The sequence below is a fragment of the Artemia sp. Qi Xiang Cuo genome, chromosome 16 (genome assembly GCF_049724085.1).
Source record: "Artemia sp. Qi Xiang Cuo chromosome 16, ASM4972408v1, whole genome shotgun sequence".
Classification (NCBI taxonomy): Eukaryota; Metazoa; Arthropoda; class Branchiopoda; order Anostraca; family Artemiidae; genus Artemia; species Artemia sp. Qi Xiang Cuo.
The window spans coordinates 28,729,251-28,749,731 of NC_142809.1; the positions used below are offsets into that span (position 1 = coordinate 28,729,251).

At 36.7% G+C, this 20,481-nt stretch overlaps 1 protein-coding gene and 1 pseudogene across 2 annotated transcripts in view; one reads left to right on the top strand and one right to left on the bottom strand.

Annotated features, from left to right (window-relative positions):
* Positions 1 to 20,481, top strand: part of LOC148942753 (histone H4 transcription factor-like) — a 140,685-nt gene that overhangs the window by 15,164 nt on the left and 105,040 nt on the right. Inside the window, exon 3 of one of the 2 annotated variants that reach the window (XM_089102021.1) lies at positions 4,545 to 4,617. In XM_089102021.1, coding sequence (XP_088958147.1) covers positions 4,545 to 4,617 — 73 coding nt within the window. Of the gene's footprint in view, positions 1 to 4,544; positions 4,627 to 20,481 lie in introns of both variants that reach the window. The other variant, XM_089102020.1, reaches the window with a different exon arrangement.
* LOC148942754 (rab GDP dissociation inhibitor alpha pseudogene) lies at positions 9,219 to 10,544 on the bottom strand (annotated as a pseudogene).

The following is a 20,481-nucleotide window of genomic DNA, read 5'->3' on the forward strand; positions in this document are numbered from 1 at the left end:
CTGCAGTGATGACTGTGGTCAAGTATGGTTCTGAAGCATGGACGCTCTGATAGACGGTGGAAGATTCGCTAGATATTTTCCAGAAAAATTGCCTACGGACTGTTTTGGCTACCCGGCAGACTGACCGTATTTCAAATAGTAGGCTGTACGAAAAGTGTGTTTCAATCCTACTTTCCAGGTCTATGATGAGGGAAAGGTTGAGACGGTTAGGGCAGGTTCTGCAGATTCCCAAAGACTGCTTTTCGGTCTGTCTAGTGCTAAATGGAAAGCAGGTCGGCCACGGTTTGAGTAGGAGGATGTCACAAAGAAAGATTTAATGGGAATAGGAACTTCCTGGGAGGGTGTAAAGAGGGAGGTTTTGAACAGATTAGCATGAAGGGGGAGCGTGCGTAGCTGTGTTGGCCCCAAGCGGCTTGGTGTTACTGCGACTTGTTAGTAGTAGTAATAGTTTTAAAGTCCCCTGTGTAATTCCTAGGTGATTGTATACATATTTAGACAACTTCTGAGTACTAATAACGTTTGACAGCTAGAGCTTTCGCCTGATCATGGTTATTCCTTCGTCCCGCCGAACTGACATCTAGTCATCCTTCCGGTGAGCTAGGGATTGCACTGAATAAGAATTTTCCCATGCCTTTTTTGGATCTTCTGATGTACATATTTCGCTTGATTTTGGTTCCTCTGTTTTGATATGTGTATATATGCCAACAAACTACAGAAACGAGAATAATTATCGTAAATATACCGCAGCTTGGGCTTCGCTTTCTCATTCCATTCCAGATGTTCGATCTGCAAATAAGTCAATATTTTAAAATATTGCGGTGATTTTAAAACGGATTGTATGAATGAGGCTGCACCGCTTACTCAAATGCTACTTTGCTCTTCTGTGTCAAGAAGAGGTATAATCATCAGAAAATAAGGTGGAGAAATCAATTTCCCAAGAGCCCTATTCAATCGGATTTTTCTCAGATGATGATGACGAGGTTTCTCTTCGTAGTGACATTTTTGACTACCAAAGTTGAAGCCGTTTCTTATGTGCACAATTCGAGTTCCACTCCAGATTTAGATTTCATCCTAACGGATGCTCCACAGATGCAGTGTGTTATTGTTGACATTTCAAGTGATATCCTTCCGTTTCATCTTTTATATACATCCTTTAACAGGAATACTCTCGATTTGCCACTTCTAAAATCGACTTTCTTATATTTAGACTAGAGATCACCTCCACTGGTCCAATCCAAGTTGGTCCAGATACAACCTTATCTTCCAGTTCTCTTATGTATTTAGGCCTTCTATTTGGAACATAAATTAGATCTAGTATAAAGGTTGTAATTGATTCCTTGAAGAAAAACTAAGGAAATCCTTTGAGATTATTACCAGAGTGAAGGGTTAATTTGATAAGAGAATCCTTGGTTGGCTATATAACAGATTTTTTTAATCACATTTATTGTTTTTGATATCCTTATGTAAGGTTTTCCGCCTCTGACAAAATTATGGTCCGTATTCTTCAGGTCCTGCAAGTATTTTCCCTGTGTTCCTTTTTAGACTCGTAATAGGTGCGTCTCCCGATAACATGGTGCTTTGGAGATTTGTCAAAAATTGTTGAACTGTCACGTAGCTTTGCTGACTGCACCAATTTGCGATGTTCTACTGATGTGTCTCCTATCATTTGCCTAGTATCGTGTTGTGCAGTCGCATAGTATTTGTCCCATGTTGAGTGAGTTCTTAAAAGTTAAAGTTGTTTATAATTGTTCGGAATTTTATCAGTGTCCTTTTGTTTCTATTTTTCTCTTCTTTTTTTCATATTCCTCTTTGTATGTTATTTTTATAAATTAATGAAAAAAAAACTTTTTCCAAAAAAAGGTTTTTCAAAGAAAGGTAAAGAGGTACATTAAACCACAAATGAGCAGAAATAAAGTCAAATAGTTTTCATGCAGAAAACTAACATAAATCTCTGTCATCAGAGAAATGAAACCCAAAATAAACAGAAATTACAATAAAAGAAAAAAAACAGTCAAACTCAAAATGAGCAGAAACTGCCGCAAAGAGGAGTGGGACTAACGCGCTTTGTGCCTTCTTAAGACCAGAACACAATTTGTGCTTTACTGAAAAAAATCTATTTCGAGCTATCTGTCGCTGTTTCTCATAACATCGAATAAAAGGAAAAAAATCACCATCGTAACCAAGTAAAGGATGAACCTCCGCCTATAGTAACCCAATATTAAAAAATGCGTAAAAAAACTGGCAAGTGCAAAAAAATTGTCACTTATAGCTAATTGAGGGATACTACTACTACTACTATTACTAATATCTTACCGCAGTACCAAGCTGCCTGAGGCCAACATAGCTACGCACGCTTCTCCTCCATCCCAATCAATTTAAAGCCAGCCTCTTCACACCCTCCCAGGAAGTTCCCATTTCCCTTGAATCTTTCTTTTTTATATTCTCCCACCCCAACCGCGGACGACCTGCTTTCCATTTAGCCCTAAACGGTTGACCGAAAAGGACAATCTTCGGAAGTCTGTCATCCTTCATCCGTAGAACATGCCCTAGTCATCTCAACCTTTTTCTAATTATAGCACTAGAAAACGGGATTAAACTACACTTTTCGTACAGCCTACTGTTTGAAATACGGTCAGTCAGCCGGGTGCCCAAAACAATCTGTAGGCAATTTCTCTGGGAAACATCTAGCTAATCTTCATCCGCTTTTCGGAGCACCCATGCTTTAGAACCATATTTGATCACTGTCATTGCTGTAGCTTCCAAAATTCTATTCTTGGTTTGCAGACTTATCGTCCTATTCTTCCGAACTTTTTTTTAACTGTGAAAAAGCTCTACTGAAAACCTTGAAAGCCTTGAAGCCTTGATAGAAAGCCTTGATTATTCTATTTTTAACATCTTTACTGCTTCCACCATCTTTACTAATAATATTACCAAGGTAATTGAAGCTGTCAACCTGATCAATCTTTATGTTACCCAACGTCATTTTTCATCTTCACTTATTCCTAGCCTTGGTGACTTAGTCTTCTTCACATTGATTTTATAACCTATTCTAGCACACTGAACTCGCAAAACTTCTAAAAGTTCATTCATTCTGCTCACACTTTCATCTAGGATGCTTAAACCATGAGCATAATCTAAGCCCAGAAAAGTTTTCCCTCTTCGTTTGATTCCATGTTCTCCCATTGCCCTTCCTGTGTTCCTTAAGACAAAATTCATCAAGACTTTGATCCAGGAATTAATCTTAGGATTAAAATTTTATTTTGAAAATGAATTTATGGGAATTTAAAAATATAACCTGAAACTTTTCAAACATGGTATCGGATTCAAATAAAAAGTATTATTGGAATCGCCATGGCTGGAAACCCTATACAGAAAGCTTACTGTCCCCTAGCTTGAACAATAAGGGAAATCACGTTTTTACATTAGTAGAACTAAAGTGTCCTCTTTTTTCCGTTTTTCTCCGCTGCTAACGGGGCGCTGGAACATCATAGAGAGCTGTTTAAGGGCTCATTCTAAAGGAAATTATTACATCTACTCGTTTTTGTGGGTAACAAAACACATTATTGAAAAAACCTATTTTTTGCACAAATTTCATCTTAGCTTTTTCTATCAAATACGCTAGAGTGAAATTATGGAACAATATTCCGCCGGAAATAAAAGAATCTGTTTCAGTTCCGTCATTACGATACAATTATAAAAAGCATCTTCCTTCTACTAGTACAAATAAATAATGTTTAGGAGGATTCTCTCTTTTTTATGTAGTGCACAGTGCTTTCTTTCAGTATTTTTTTTCTCTTTTAAAGCATAACAATTTGTTGTTTTGTCAATAATCAGTGATATATTAATACGAATACTAGAGTTCTCCAGGGGCTACATTTAGGCCCTAGGGATCAGTTCCTGGAGTTGTGTTTTATTTGTGTTTTTATATTCAATAAAATCAAAGTTAAAAAAAGTTCGTATGCTAGATGATATCATAATCGTAGCTTATAGAAATAAACGTCTTTATAGTTAAATTATACAAGTGAAAGTTTAATATATACTGATATTCATTCCTGAAATTCTTAATAATTTTGGATTTATTAAAGTTATAAAGGTAAAAACTTTGAAATGTTTTTTTTTGTCACAATGCCAAGAAAACGGAAGGGCTTATTTGTTCTTATTTACTTTAAACAACAAAACATTCAGGTCAAACATTTGAAACGCATTCGGTAAATATAACACTTTGTATCACCCACTGGCTATATTTTTTGTACTCTAAGATGCTGTCAGTTAAGTAAGTACTCGCTAAACTTATAGTCTTAATAGCGAAGAATCGAGTGTCAGCAGACTCAGTCATATATAAACTAATTAACTCCATTTGTGCTACAATGTCTGTTATCTGATGCCCTAAAAAGAATTGTTTCTACTTTTTTCAATCAAGCAAAGACTTTCCAACAAAGACTTCCTTGCCTTCCCCTCAAGGATATTCCTTTGGTTTTAGTCTTCTTCCCCCAAAAATATATATTGAATTTGATGCTGTGTTCTATTAACACTACTTTTTGCAGGTTGAGAAGCCCAATGAAGATGCTGAGTCTACAAGATCTGGTTTGCCTGAGCTTGAAAATACAAACAATTGTGGTACATACGGTATTATTATTTTTTAAAAAAGGCCATAAAATTTGCCTTTAAGAAAGCCACAATTTGTCGCATGACACGGAAAGTTGGGAAAAAACTATAACCTTAACTGTATAGCAGAGGTGGGCCAAAAATGACTTCTTGAGGAGTCGGGTACCCCCTAGTAATAATTTTCGCCCAACCGCATTGTAAAGAAGGCTTTGTCTTAGAATCCTGGGAGGGGACTAGTTTGATAAAAGTGGAAAGTTCTAGTGCCCTTTTCAAGGATCGAAAAAGATTGGAGAGCAACGAATCCCCCTTCCCTCAGGCTCGACTCGTTTGCCCCAGGCGTACCCTAGCGCCCTCATAGTATCCAGTGGCAAAACAACAACGTGAATTTAAAACGAACAATGCAACAAAAAAAAAACTAAGCCTTGTATGTCTAACTGGAGTGGGCACAAGTTGACTTAGTAAAGAGTCGGGCGCCCTTGAAGTGTTATTTTGCTACAGCCCCACCGACATTCATTCAAAATTTTGAGGTAGCTTTTTTCTTCAAAATAGCTGAACGGTTTAACAAAAATGTCTCCAGGAAGGACATGACACCCACGTCTTGGGACAAGGGGCGTAAATTGTTCAAGTTATCCTTCATGTATGCATAGATTTTGTAATGGAAAAGGGGTAATTTTTTATCCTTGGTGTTCGATTAGCTCGAAATTTCCGGTGGACATTCTTTGGACCATGAAAATTATACATTTTGCTGGGAGGAGGAGTCTTGAAATCGGCAAAACAACTCTGTTCCTAACTAGTTCCATAGATAATTTCGGAGACCACACCGCCTTTCCATGACGATAAAATAAAAATTCAAAATAGGGATAAAATCCTTTTTAATAAACAGTGTATAATAAATTTCACAAAAAATACCAGATATTTCGGTCACATATACAGTGACCGTCATCAGTAGTAATCAGGTTCTAATGGTGTACTTTTTGTTCTGATCTGACTCTGTTTTTAGGAGTTATGGGTTTTTATATTTCTTAACATTGGACGTGATCGTCTCTTACTAGGATGCTATCTACTGCTGCAACCCGGATCTTTCAATTATTGCTTCTCTATAATCTCCATCATTGTGATAATCCTCTTTGACCTTTTGCTTGGCTCTCAATTTTTACTTCTCAAAGCGCCTGGTCTGATAAATTCCTTTCCTTTTTTCTTTTCAGAATTGCTACCTCTATTTTTGTAAGATGCAAGCTAGACGGTTTCATGGTTTCAGGAGAAACCATGTTACTGACTAAGCTATGCATTCCAACACCCATTTACGAGTGCACTAGAATTTTTAATTTCCTTTCGAATGAACCCTCTCGCGACATTCTAGGAGACCAATGGGTCGATAAGATCACCCCTGGGAAAAACAAACAAACAAATAAACCAAACCCGTGATCTTTCTTCTGGCAAAAAATACAAAATTCTACATTTTTGCAGATAGGAGCTTGAAACCTTTACAGTAAGGTTCTCTGATACACTGAATCTGATGATGTGATTTTCATAACTTATATATTTAAAATTAGCATAAAAATACGATTTTTTATTTATCTATTGGTATCAAAATTTTGTTTTTTAGAGTTCTGGTTGCTATTGAGACGAGTCGCTCTTACTATACAGCTCGTTACCACGAACTGTTTGATGATTTTCCCCTTTAAGCATTCTCTGAAAGTTCTAACTTAATACCCAAATCAATTATTGAGATACACTATTTTGACAATTTGCATGCACATAGCTTCATTTGATTTAGCTCGAATTTCCCCTATATACTGTAGTAAATAAACTGGTCTGGTAGTTTTACTAGTGGTGGTAGTTGTAGTAGTATTGGTAGTATGCAAATATTACCTTTTTATCATCTCCCTTATCCTTTCCTGAATCTTCCAAATTAATATACTTAGTTATTCCAGAGTTACACCTTTTTGACGATTCTTATACAAATAACGCGTTTCGATTTAGTTCAAAACATTCTCTGAAAGGCTCACCTGAATGCCCTTCGTCTTCTGAGAAAGTGAAGTTCAAACATGCATACCTTTCTGAATAACATATACTCGTGTGTAAACAATGAACACATTGCCAACTTACAGCCCTTGCCCTGAGGACTTTGGGCAAGTTGACATTCCCAAAGACTTAAATACTAGACCTTTCAAAAAGGCTGAATAAAATAGATCTCTTAAAACTTCGATCGGACCCAGTTCGGGGAATGATAGGCTTGGGCGGGGCTGATTGCCCTCCATTCATTTTTGACTATTAATAATGACAATAGAACTTCGGACTTCTAATCAAATGAGCTCCATCCGATCCAAAGCTTATGCGACCACCCGTTTCCCAAAACCTTATATACCCTGAGGCATAAATTACAACCCTTGTCCATGGGCTCCGGAGGATTGTGTCAACCCTAAATACGTTGCTATACGGTTTTTGGAGTGTTGGTAACTAAATGGCTGTCTCACAATTTCAATTGAATTTGTTTTGAGGAACGAGGATGTCCGGGAGGGGGGCCAGCTGCTGTCCGTTATGTTTGAATCGTAAAAGGGAACTAAAACATTACATTTCAAATTAAATGAGCCTCTTCTAAATTTTACATGACCACCCCTTCCATAAAAACTTGAAATGTCCCTAGGGCATAACTTCCAGCCCTTACCCCCAGATTCTGGGGGATTATGTCCACCCCAAAGGCATTAAATGATCTTTGGACGATTTTTGAACAATTGGCTATCTCAAAATTTTTATCGGATACTTTTATGAAAAAAAACGTTGCCCCCGATAACTTTGACTCTTAGAAAAGGAACTAGAGCATCTGATTTGCAATCCAATGATCCCTATCTGGAGTTTAAACGACCACCCTTTCCATTAGAGCTGTATATGCCGTCAGGGCATTACTTACAATCCTCGCGCTCGGGGCTGGGAAGGGGGTGTCATTCTCAAAGACATAATTTCCAGACTTTTCAACTACGCTAAACAAAATGGCTGTCTCAAAATTTTGATTAGATGTGTCTTGGGAATTGATGGGCATGGAGGTAGAGTCTTGTTGCCCTCCAATCACTTTTGACTAACAAAAAGGAGACTAGTCCTTTCAATTTCCAATCGAATGATCCTTTATTGAAGTTTTTACAAAAAACAAATGGCCATCTCAAAATTTTTATCAGATGCATTTCGGGAAAACACGGGGTGAGGGGAGGGGGTATCCACCCTTTGATTGCCCTGAGTCTTAAAAAGAACACTAGAACTTCTGACTACCAATCCAGTGAGCCCCCCTCCAAAGTTTACACGATCACCCTTTTAATATAAAGCTTACATGCCCCCAGGGTATAATTTGCATCCCTTGCCCAGAGGGCTGTGGGGGGGGGGGTTGTTATCCTCAAAGACATAATTTCTGGACCTTTCAATTATGTTGGACAAAATGGCTATCTCAAAATTTTGAATGGATGTGTTTGAAAAATGGTGGGCGTGGGAAGGGTGTTGGTTGCCCTCCAACTTTCGACTATTAAAAAGGGTACTAGCCCTTCCAATTTCTAATTGAATGAGCCCTTTTTGAAATTTCTACGACAATTATTTCGATACGAATTGCCCTGGTATAAACAAAAGAAAACAATAAATAAATAAATAATACATTGTGCCCACGTCGCTCTTTACTTAGGTAGTGCTATTCTGCTGCCTATGATTAGTCTTCAATTCTTCAATTGAGTGTCCGCATTCCTAAATAGTGACATCATCCGCATACTCCCTTTTAGATATTGTTGAACTTGAAAGTTCAAATTCAGATATCATCAGCAGAAAAAGCCGAGGGCTGAGAATTCCAAGCAAAATGGATAAATGGTTCAGGGAAGTCCATTGAAAGAATTATTCCACATAACTTCTCTTTAGTTACATTTTGGTTTGCATCTTCGAAGTCCACCAATAAGACTAGTATGATTTTGCTGGAAGAAATTTTGTCTTGGAACAATTTGTAAACCTCGACAAATTCTGTTTATCTCTGTTTTCTCTTTATTATTGTTTTCTCTGCTTTCTCGGCTTCTGTTTATCGCTATTATTATTATTACTACCTATTTTTGTTCTTTCTGTTTTATACAGTATATTCTCTTTTATCTTTGTTTTGTATGTATTATGTGATTTAGTGTATCGTTAACGGTTCTTTCACTATTTTTTTTTATTGTATTGTGAGGCCCACAACAAGCTAAGTTTCTTGAGCCAAATAACCGTTTGATGTTTGTAATAGCGATTTAGTACAACTAAAAATATTGAGGTAAATCAGGACATCTCTTGGGAAGGGTAAAATATTGAAGCTTGCATTGCTTGGATGAAACTGGTGACAGGTATTTTCTATAAGCAGATGTCAGCGGTTTTATGTAAGTTTGTCAGATGCTATAGTGAACGTGTGTGGATGCACAAGCATCGACTTCTGGTTCGAACTATGGCTGTTAAACTTAAATGTTTTTAAATGTTAATTCTTGCAAAATATAGTCTGCTAATCTTTGAAAGATGGCTGGCCTACTTCAAACCCATTAAGCATAAATTTAAATTCATCTTGCCCAAACAAGGTTTAATAATAAATTATATAAACTTAAAATTTTTTTTTAAACTTCTCTTTATTCTTCTTCTCCTATATTGTGTACACCGCTAAAATCAAAATCTTCCCCTGTACCACGACGGAATATATCCAATACATCCAAACAAGTAGTCTCAAAGTGGGTTGTAGCATCATAAGATTGCGAAATAAATAGCTGGGAGTTGGTTCCGTCTTCGTTTGGCCTGTAATAGTCACTCACTGTTACAAATTTTTGTTTCACTTGTCCAAGAAGCGCAAGAGCAGGCTGAATTTCTGCTTCCGGGTTGGCTGTTTCCACCTTTGTTGATACCGTTGCAATGAACCAACCTTTTGGTGCCACATGGTGTGTATAACTGACTACAGATATATAAATATCCGAGCTCCTGTTGACCTGTCTCTGGGGTATAATGAGCTGCGATGATAAAGCAGCGTTTGAGCCAGGAAGTGGGTGGTCCATTAAGCAAATGCAATGGATGACCTGATGATCTTTTTTTAATCGACCAGGAACAAAGCTTGGACTGCAGTACACTTGCTTACATCTTGCTGTCTCTCCACCTGAACGTACTCCAACCGCTTTGCCATTTTCCATGATAATTTCATCTATTGGTTTATCCAACATGTAAGTTCCACCATAGATAGCACTCAATCGAGCAAATCCTTGAGGGAGTTCACCCAAACCATATTTTGGATAAATGTATGGAGATTTGCCATAACGGGCAAGAGACTCACTGTACAGTTTAATTCGTCTCAGAGTTTCCCCGGCAGGACGTGTTAAATATGAATCATCTCCATGCAGAGCTAGGGCATGACCTGTAAACTCTTCAGTATTAGCATTCAATTTAAAATTTGCAAACACTTGCTGCATAGTTGCCACCTGTGGATGTAAATCCATCCAAGTTGTAGGGTCATTGTCATCCCAATTTTGGACATATGTCAAAAAATTTCGGAATCTTAACATTTCACAATACCCCATAAGATCAGACATTAATGCTTCATTTGCAGTAGCAGGTACTTTCGAAATTTTCCCTTTCTGGTATACATAGGATCCTTCAATTGACTTGAATTCCAAATACTTTGTTACTCCTGTGCGAATAAGCATTCTAATAAGTTGACCGTTTGCCATCAAAAACTTAGGTATTAAGTCGACATTCCAGTCTCTTCCTCTCCCATAACTTTCATCAGGAGCTGGGAGTCCAAATTTGGCGAATAGCTCTTGAAGAGGAGTGATTGAAGCGGATTCTCGACCATAGTATTTGTTACTGTCCATATGAAGAACTTTTTTCCCGCTCACGCTCAGCATCGCACTCAAAATGCATTCTTTCAAACCAGTTCCAAGAACAATAACATCATATTCTTCATCCATTTTTTCCAGTTCTTATTGCTAGTCAATCAAAAAGGTTATGTTGCTAATGTGGTACAAAAAACAGGGTAATTTTCTAGAGATTGCCTAGATGAAGATGGCAAAAAGACAATGGCTTGGGAAAGGGCTCATAATCAGGGAAAAATTTATGCATTTGTAGTATTTGCCCGTAATAATTTAAATGTCCAGTAAAAATTTAAATAAAATGCAGTTCTGGCAAAACTTACGGTACTGACGTCATCACACAACCTAATAAACGACGAACCACGGTCCATAGTAACAAAAAAAAAAAAAAAAAAAAAGGTTGAACATGGGTTAGTCCAACCCTTTAAAGTATTTTTTCAGTTTAATACGGTCCCAAAAATTGGTTTGGAGTTGCTGGCACAATAAAAACTATTTGATGTTGCTATTGTTCATACTAGTAATATTCTCCACAATCCAGAAAGTTCGCAAATTTTGTTGCTTCGTTTAGTTACTGCACGAAAGTAACCCATCTCAGGGAGGTCAAGCTTACTCTCTAGTCTGGGGTAAATCTGACACCTCCCAGTAAATTATATGTATGCAGGGATAAAAATTGTGTCACCGAAAGGCGAGATAGAGGATAATTCTATGTATAGAAAAACCATGCAAAACAAAAACCGTCGTTAATAGTTTGTATGTGGCACAGCGGAACACAGGTTTTCTGCTTACCATGGTGGACATTTGACAATGTCAGTCTTACCCCGTACATAGAAGTCTCTGAAAAAATATAAATGTTTTTAATTTTATAACTTAAATAAATCATTTATTGTAATTTCTGTTCATTTTGGGTTTCATTTATTTATCGATGCTGATTTGTGGTAGTTTCACGCCGGGTAGATTATTTGATTTGATTTTTGCTCATTTTTGGTTTAATGGAGCTCTACTTTTCTTTGAAAAACTTTCTTTGAAAAATTATTTTGTGGAAAAAGTTTTTGAAACTGATTTGTGGTAGTTTCAAGCTTGGTAGATTATTTGATTTGATTTTTGTTCATTTTTGGTTTAATGGAGTTCTCTACTTTTCTTTGACAAAATTATATTGTGGAAAGTTTTTTTTAAATTGATTTCTATTCGTTTTATATTGACATAGTCTTTTTCAGGGAAAAAGAAAGTAAATACGTTTTTTTAAGACTTTATAGTTTGGCCTGCTATTTTTTTGCTCGAGAAAGATTTTCAGCAATTTTTAACAAGATACAATTTTTAACAAAATCTGGAGACAACTAGTAGTGTTTAATTTAGTTTCATACCTCCGGTTTTTATAGATAGTGGTGTTGTAGAAACTGCAAAAAGGGCTAATTTGATTGAAATTAGAGGGACGTGTGCCCTTTTTAATAGTCGAAAGTGATTGGAGAATAACCAACACCCATCGTATACCCATCATTTTTCCAAACGCATCCAATCAATAATCTGAGATAACCATTTTGTTCAACTTAGCTATAAAGTCTGGAAATCATGTTTTGCGGATGACACTCCCCCCACAGTCCTCAGGGCAAGACTTTTAAGTTATGCCATGGGGGCATATAAGGTTTTTTTTTCTTATAGAAAGTGCTGTCGTTGAAACTTCAGAAAGAAATCATTCAAATGGAAATTGAAAGGGCTAGTGCCCGGTTTAATAGTCGAAAGTGATCCTAAGGCAAGTAACCCCCCCCCCCCCCTCTCACGCCCACCATTTCCCAAACACATCCAATCGAAATTTTGAGATAGTGATTTTGTTCAACGTAGTTGAAAGGTCTGGAAATTATGTCTTTGAGGATGACAACCCCCTCACAGCCCTCAGGAAAAAGGTTGTAAGTTATGCCCCGGGGGACATATAAGGTTTTCATAGAAAGTGTTGTCATAGATACTTCAAAAAGGACTCATTTGATTTGAAATTGAAAGGGCTAGTGCCCCTTTTAATAGTCGGAAGTGATTAGAGGGCAACTAACCCCCATTTGATGCCCACCGTTTCCCCAAACACATCCAATCAAAATTTTGAGATAGCAATTATATTCAACGTAGTTGAAAGTTCTTGAAATTAGGTCTTTGGGAATGACAACCCCCCCGCATCCCAGCCCCGATGGCAAGGGTTATAAGTTTACCCTGGGGGTATATAAGGTTTTTATTCAAAGCGTTGTAGAAGAAACTTCAAAAGGGCTCATTCGGTTGGAAATTGAAAGGGCTAGTGCCTTTTTTAATAGTTGAAAGTAAATTGAGAGTAACTAACGCCCCTCTCACGCCTATCATTTCCTCAAACACATCCAATCAAAATTTTGAGATAGCCATTTTGTTTAGCGTAGTTGAAAGTTCTGGAAATTAGGACTTTGAGGATGACAACCCCCTCACAGCCCTCAGGGCAACGGTTGTATTTATGCCCTGGGGACTTATAAGGTACTTATAGAAAGAGTTGTCCTAGAAACTCAAAAAGGGCTCATTCGATCGGAAATTGCAAGGGCTTGTGCCCTTTTCAACAGTCAAAAGTGATTGGAAGGCTTGATATTTTTTTCACAGGCAACGCTGTAGCGTTGCCTATAGTAAAGGCCATACGGCTCCAATGTTTTATTATTATTAATTAAAAAAAACTTTCCGAAAAATAAGTTTTTCAAGGAAAAGTAAAGGAAATTTTAAAATTTAGCTCAGGATATAAAAATACCTTTTAAAATTAAAACTCAAAACGACCAGATTACTATTAAAGAATAAATGAAACCCAAAACGAACAAAAATTAAATAAACAATCATAGCAAAAAACATACAACAAGTAATAATATAAATGAATAAATAGATCTTAAAGCGAGTAATGCTTAGATTGAATATGAAAATCAACCTTCTTTATCAAGCTTGCAATATTTTGCTATTAAAGTATAAATGAAACTTAAAACGAACAGAAATTAAATAAACAATCAATGCGAACAAACATACAATATATAAAAATGTAAATGAATAAATAAATCTTAAAACGAGTGAAACTTAAATTGAATATGCAAATCATGTTTGAATCAAATAAAAATACCTGCTAACAAGAGTTTATGCATCGTCTCACTGCAGAAGCCTAAAGCCTACTGCGTCACCGGCGCTTTACTGAAAACAATTCTTTGAAACATTTTCAATTTTGTAACTTTAAGAAATAAAAAATTAATGAAGATTTTAGGGAATAAATATTAGGATATGTATATTAAATTGACAATGCACATTTTTTTCAGTATACTCATTTGAATTTTTTTTCAGTAAAGTACAAATTATATTCTGGCTTTTAGAAAGCATAGGGGTTTTGAACCCTACTCACATTAATTTATGCTCGTTTTGAATTTGACTCTAATATTTATTTTAATTTTTGTTCGTTTTGGGTTTCATTTATTTATTGATACTGATTTGGGGTAGTTGTATGCTTAGTAGATTATATGATAGTCCAGACGCCAGGTGTCGAAAATGTGAACCATACCACGACGCAATGGGGCTGCTACGAGAATTAGCCTACCCTCTACCCCCAAAATAGACCATGCGGATTCAAAAATACCAATGGCACTTGCTTGCGATTGGTGGAACACTCCGAAACTTAAAATTTTATTATATTTTGGTGTTTCATGCAAGAAAATGCATGTTCCACAAAGTTTGAGGTGCAGTTTTCCGCTCAAATAGAAATGCCTAGAAGCCATAGAATGTTTTCATAACAAACTAACACGATTAGTTACAAAAAATCGCAGTGTTAAAAAAAATGGCAAAACTATATCAGTCTTGAACAGTCTTGGAAAGTATAAACAAAATCAAATTGAATATTAGATATATAATGATATTAATTGTTGAAAGATCCATCAGTTCAAGATTTATTTTCACTGTAATTTTTATTTTCATTTTGAATGCTGTAAGAACTGGGAAGTAGTAAGTATATATGGAATTTGCTTGAAGCTATAGGAATCCCCATGTTATTTGCTTGAAGCTATAGAAATCTCCATGTTATTTGCCGAGACAGAGGATTTGCTTGCCTTATGTTTCTTGGTGTCTTTCCAAGATATGCGCTATTTGCTTATGTCCCGTTGGTACCAGTCTAAAAGAGCGGGGAATCCTCACCTGTTCTTAAACATTGAAAAAAAGATGGTAGTATGAACTGGGATTCTCCACATAAATTTGTTTCAACTCCAAGTTTTTCAACCAGATTGGTTTTTTCGAGCTGACACCTGTTTTTTAGGCAGCCAATCAGAGAACTGCTTACATATTATTTTCCCTTTGCATAACAATTCGTCATTTAAATCCCGTATAAAATGTTCATGCAGTAGAATTTAATTTTCATTATGTTTTAACATATCGAGCATACTACACTGAATTTTATTAACTTTGAAAAACAGTGGATATTTCATTTGTCAATGTGAGTATAGTTTACTGAATTTCTTAGATAAAAAGCATGTATTTCCAGATAAAAAAATCTTTTTTCCAGTAAATTCAAATTTCAGGGGGACTTAGCCCCCCCCTCCCTTCCCACAATACAAACCCTTAAAATATGATGTGTATAGTCGTTAGAAAACGCTAAGTATGGTTTTTTCTATTATGTAAAACAAAAACTCCCTCCTCCATTGCTGTGTTACGACCATAATTCCTTACTTTTTAGTTATTTCGTTCAAATATATCCTTTTTCCCATCGTCCATCTAAAATGTGCTATCTTTTTCCGGTTTGAATAAAACCATCCATGTTTATAATCCTGTTACCAAGAGGGGGACGATTTCAAAACAACATTGGTATGCGTCTTATCGGGGTTAAGATAACAAAAGGATGGAAATGCGCTATTCAAGACTCGTTGACAAGAATTTCTTTTTTTTTTGGCCAAATTAGACTAGATGTACTTGATGAAAGCAAAAGGCTTTAACAGATGATTAAGAGGCTTTTATAAAAAATATTAGACAGGGAAGGGGCCAATGTATCAATTCTAACACGTTCATTGTAAGGTGAAAAAAACAAGTATTTCTTCGAATGAAAAGTAAAGGGGGAGGGAGTGAGTTCTTTGTGCAGACACGTATATCCTTTGACAAGAAAACTAATGTGGTCATTCCGACACATACCACTGAAGTTTAGTGTTTGGTTAGGTTTTAATATAGGTGACTATTTTTTAGATCTATATTTTAAATCATTGTATTGGATTTGATGCAGTTGGAGGGGAGGGAGAGGGGGATTCTTTGTGCAGACTAATTTTTTCTTTTGTAAAAAGGAGGATCGTTTTTCCATGCTAAATTCTTCTTCTTTTTAAGGAGAAGGAAGATTCCTACAATTACCCCACTCCTGAAAAGAGACCAAGATGGGATGATACCACATCGATGCAAGCTGCAAGACCATCCATCATCAGATATGCTAGCTCTATTACAGGTTCTATGGACCAACCGGGGCCCTCTCATGACAGTCCCAGCTCTGCACAGACCACTATGCAACCTGGTAGAAAATTCAAGAGGGAATGGATGCTTTCCCATAATGCGTCGCATATATATATATATATATATATATATATATATATATATATATATATATATATATATATATATATATATATATATATATATATATATATATATGTAAGTATATATGGAATTTGCTTGAAGCTATAGGAATCTCCATGTTATTTGCCGAGACAATGGATTTGCTTGCCTTATGTTCCTTGGTGTCTTTCCAAGCTACGTGCTATTTGCTTATGTCCCGTTGGTACCATTCCAAACGAGCGGGGATTCTTAACATGTTCCTAAACATTGCGAAAAAGATAGTAGTAGGAACGGGGATTCCCCACACAAGTTTGTTTCAACTCCAACTTTTCAATCAGACTGGTTTTTGAGCCAACATCTGTTTTTTAGGCGGCCAACCAGAGACAACCGAGATATTGACTCCTCTCTCTCTCTCTTTCTCAGCCAATTTTTTGTGGTTGCTAGCTCAGTTTCATTGTAGCAGTGAGGGTGTCAACACATGAAAAAAATGTTCCATATATGTCCCCTATGTATGTACACACTGGGCAGTTGGTCATCATGTGAAAATTGCACAATGATTGATGAGTATGATGAAAAGTGTAGATTATGCAACCCGTGTAAATTGCATAGAGGATATGCTGTTCAAATTAAAGATTGTAACACCTGTCTTGAAGAGGTGTGTGACTGTCATCCTAGAGGGCACCTATGCTCCAATTGCCATTATGATAAATGTAATCAGTGGGAGAATACATATCCCGGAATGAATGGAAAGAATCCTAAGCGTTATTTTATTACATTGCTACAAGATTGGTATCGTCGTGGTTTTAGATTGTTCTGGGAGGAGGAGCCGAGTCAACGATTCAACTGCTGGAACAACAAAAGAATATGGTTTCTACGTCATCGTTGTGAAGATAATGGGTCTTGTGATTATAAGCCCACTGATTTTTATTTGGCTGTGACGGAGTTTGATTCGACACTTGAGGACAATGTTTCTGCAATTGTTTCAAAAAGGTAAATTGAAAAGAATGAATTCTATAGAATGAATTAGAATAGTATCAGTGACTATACCAAGAGATATGACAAGAGTGAAGTCACACTCTACTGTAGAAAATGTGACCGCGACATCGCAGTACATCAGAATCAGTACAGTGTGAATTCAGATAATCTACCTGCACTAGTTGTTGTTGACAAATACCTTTACCTAGTAGAAGATAAAAAATAAAGAGTAGAAATTTCGTTTTATCATGTGTAGAAATTATTATCATTTATTAATCAGCAATTTCATATACAGTTTTAGAACTTTGTATTTGTAGGGCACTAAAATCAATATTACACACGCTTGTAAATATATTTTTGACTAGAAAGTGGTTCAATCGAGGTAAGTCAAAGTAGATGGCGAGAAATTGCTTGTAGGTGTAGCCACGAAATCTGAACATGAAAAAAAGTGGTGTATGAAAGCTAAATGTCTTAGTCGTTAAATACTGTACTCTTCGTTGATTTTGAATAATGGTTTTCCCACTGCTTTCAATAAAGTTGCTGATGTATGGAGCGTAGAATTTATACGATAGGCCAAGAGGATCAAAAAATTCAATATTCTTCGCTGTTTGAAAGATGCATAGCCAATGACCGGTCTTCAAAGTCGATGGACAGCTATTAACAATGATTAAGGTATTGTTAACACTTGGAATTTTTTCAAGGAAGTCCGAAGGTATGCAATAGGACTTTTACTGGGACATGTATGGATCCATACTAAATACGTTGATTATTTGGTTTGTGTTCATGGTGCTAGTAGAACACTGCCGTCGGGTGTGATTTCCCAATAGGTTTCAAATTGACTCAGTGATATTAGCGTGATACTCTCAGCCAATGGGTTTGCAAATGTGCACTCTAAACCTACATTCCCTGCTCGTACTATGCTCAAATGCTGAGTCCCTGACAAGTCCAAAACAATTACCCCATGATTTTTTGAAAACATTGAATAGGTTATTCCATTTTCAAATAGTTGAGAGTCATGTTCTAGGGATTGCATGGTCAACTCATACAGAGTTCTATAGGATTTTTTGTCAAATTATAGAGTGTACAGTGGAATACCATTCATTTTGCACACTAGGCTATATAGACCGAAAAAATTGAAATCATTGAGGGATGCATTCCAGGATCCAACGGCACTGCCACTCTTCACAAAGGCCAAATCGAGTTTTGATGGGATTCCTCCATTGATAAATATGAATCGCTATAGCTAGGAGAATCGGTGGCAATGTGACGTTGAGTGGTGATCGTATGGGGGACAAGAAGTTTAATGTTGTTGCCATTGGCTCTTAGCTTTTCCACTGCCAATGCAACAGAGCTCATAACTTGTTGTTTTTGGACGTGGAGAATTGTCGATGTGATAATGACATTTGCATCGGGTGCTGCGGGAATTGTTTTTTTTTCAAAATGAAATTCGATGGGGCCAGCTGTAACTTTATGTCAATCTTGACATTGGGGGGTAGCCATTGGGATATATTGAATATCTCATGATTTAATTTTCCAACCAGATGATACTCTTGGGTCACTGCAGTAGTCAACTCTGCGTCGGTATCAACACCTGATCGATATTCATAGCCCAATGATTGTCCTCTCAACTCCTTGTATGCTTTTGGTGTCATCATCATAAATTGTATGTAGCTTGCATAGTTGGATGAATTGCTGTTACTGCTCACCAATATTACATTAATGAATGCATTTGTTTGTTTAAACAGGTTGTGTAAAAAACATTTTTCGTAGGAGATAACATCAGCAGAAGTTGGAGTTTTATTATCTGACTTTTTATTCACTGCAACATTTAAATAAATAAATTTTTATGACAAATCGATGAAATAGTCTTCAATGAAAAATATCTGAAAGTGTATATTTTCCGAGTGGGGTTGTTGGGAGTGAAATTGTTCATAGTAGCCATACTTGACACTTATATCAACATTTTCAGCATTGAATAGATTCAATGAGGAACTAATTAATGGATATGCTTCCTTGTGGGGGAGATAAGTCATCTTAAGAGAAGAAATCCTTCTTTGATCTAACAATCTCTTTCTTTTTCTTCTTCTGCTTATTGGTCTTCCTTGTTTTCTTCCTCAAAGTCCTTGTTGATATCCTTCGCTTACCGCCTGGGTGGAGACTGAAGGGCGAATGACATACATACGTTCTTTGCACCATCTTTTAAGTCTACTAAGGTGGGCGGCGCTCCTAAATGGCCCCAGCTGAAGATCTGATAACTCTCAGAACACGCTCCTCAGAGTCTCTGCTTGACCCCCCAGTCCGTGAGGGTTTAGGTCGCAAAATTCGCCGCGATAGATACAAGACATTTTCTGGAAGGTGATAGTTTTAAGAGGGATTGCCAGGTAAACCAGCCACCAAGACCGTAGCCAGACGTTGAAGTACGACCCTTGTAGTAGTCCAATCCATTATATATTTGACGTGGACTCAAAATACCAACATAGCAATCGATATCGGGGCAGAAAAATGGAATTCTTCAATTGTTCATGTTAGGCGAATTTACTGTCGCCGACAATGGGTCGAAAATGACATGTAATCACTGCTAAGCCTTTTAAAATTGCTAGAGGATCACCTAATTTACTTCTTAGTGTTAACTGACAGAGTTCCAAATAGGAAGTGTTTACGGGAACATACTGAAGATGCTTTATATTGTAGTGGTGAATATGTTCTTGATTGGTTTTTCGTTCAAGAACTCTTAGGAGGGGAACATTTGAATCACCGACTCTCGATGTTTCCACAAATGAAGCGTAGAGAAATATACAAGTGTCCGTGGAGAAGGCAGGTGGGTAGTCAGCAAATAGAAAATTATTGTGTCAGGCACTTTTACCGCTGATAATATTGATCTTAAACCCAAGAACATGCTTCAGGTTATCATTGAGAATAACCTCTTAATTGGCAATAGGTGAACTAATGTAGATCTTGGCCTCCTCTTTTGAATATTTGAAATGAAAAGCTCCTTTTTTACGATCGGAAATTCTTTTATTGATAGTACGACATAAATTATTCATACAGGTGAGCTCCTCCTAGGGTAATACAACATATGGATATTCAAATGAATTGATCTTTTCAATTTTTTCTCGATCGTTAACGAGTGGCCAATCATCATGTTGATCGCTAATGAGTGGCCAATCATGGGGTCTAATTTTTATTTCATATTTACAATCCTTTCTCAGGATGTCATAGGTATTTTTGAGAATACAGTCGACAAGAGCCACTTCATACGCACCGTCTAATTTGATGGCGGGGGAGAGTTTTGTCCATAAATCACTCGTTCTATTCAATTCGTTGTAGAGAGGATCGGAAACATTGGACATAAAAGATACATAGAAATCATCGGGTATTGTCAATATCTTCAACACCGATACAAGAATTGAAATCAGGGTTTTATCCAAGCCCCAGAACAAGTAACTGTTTCCTACCCCTGCGAGTACGAGTTTTTTAAATCATTTCAATCTGATAGATTTAACTATTATTTTTAACC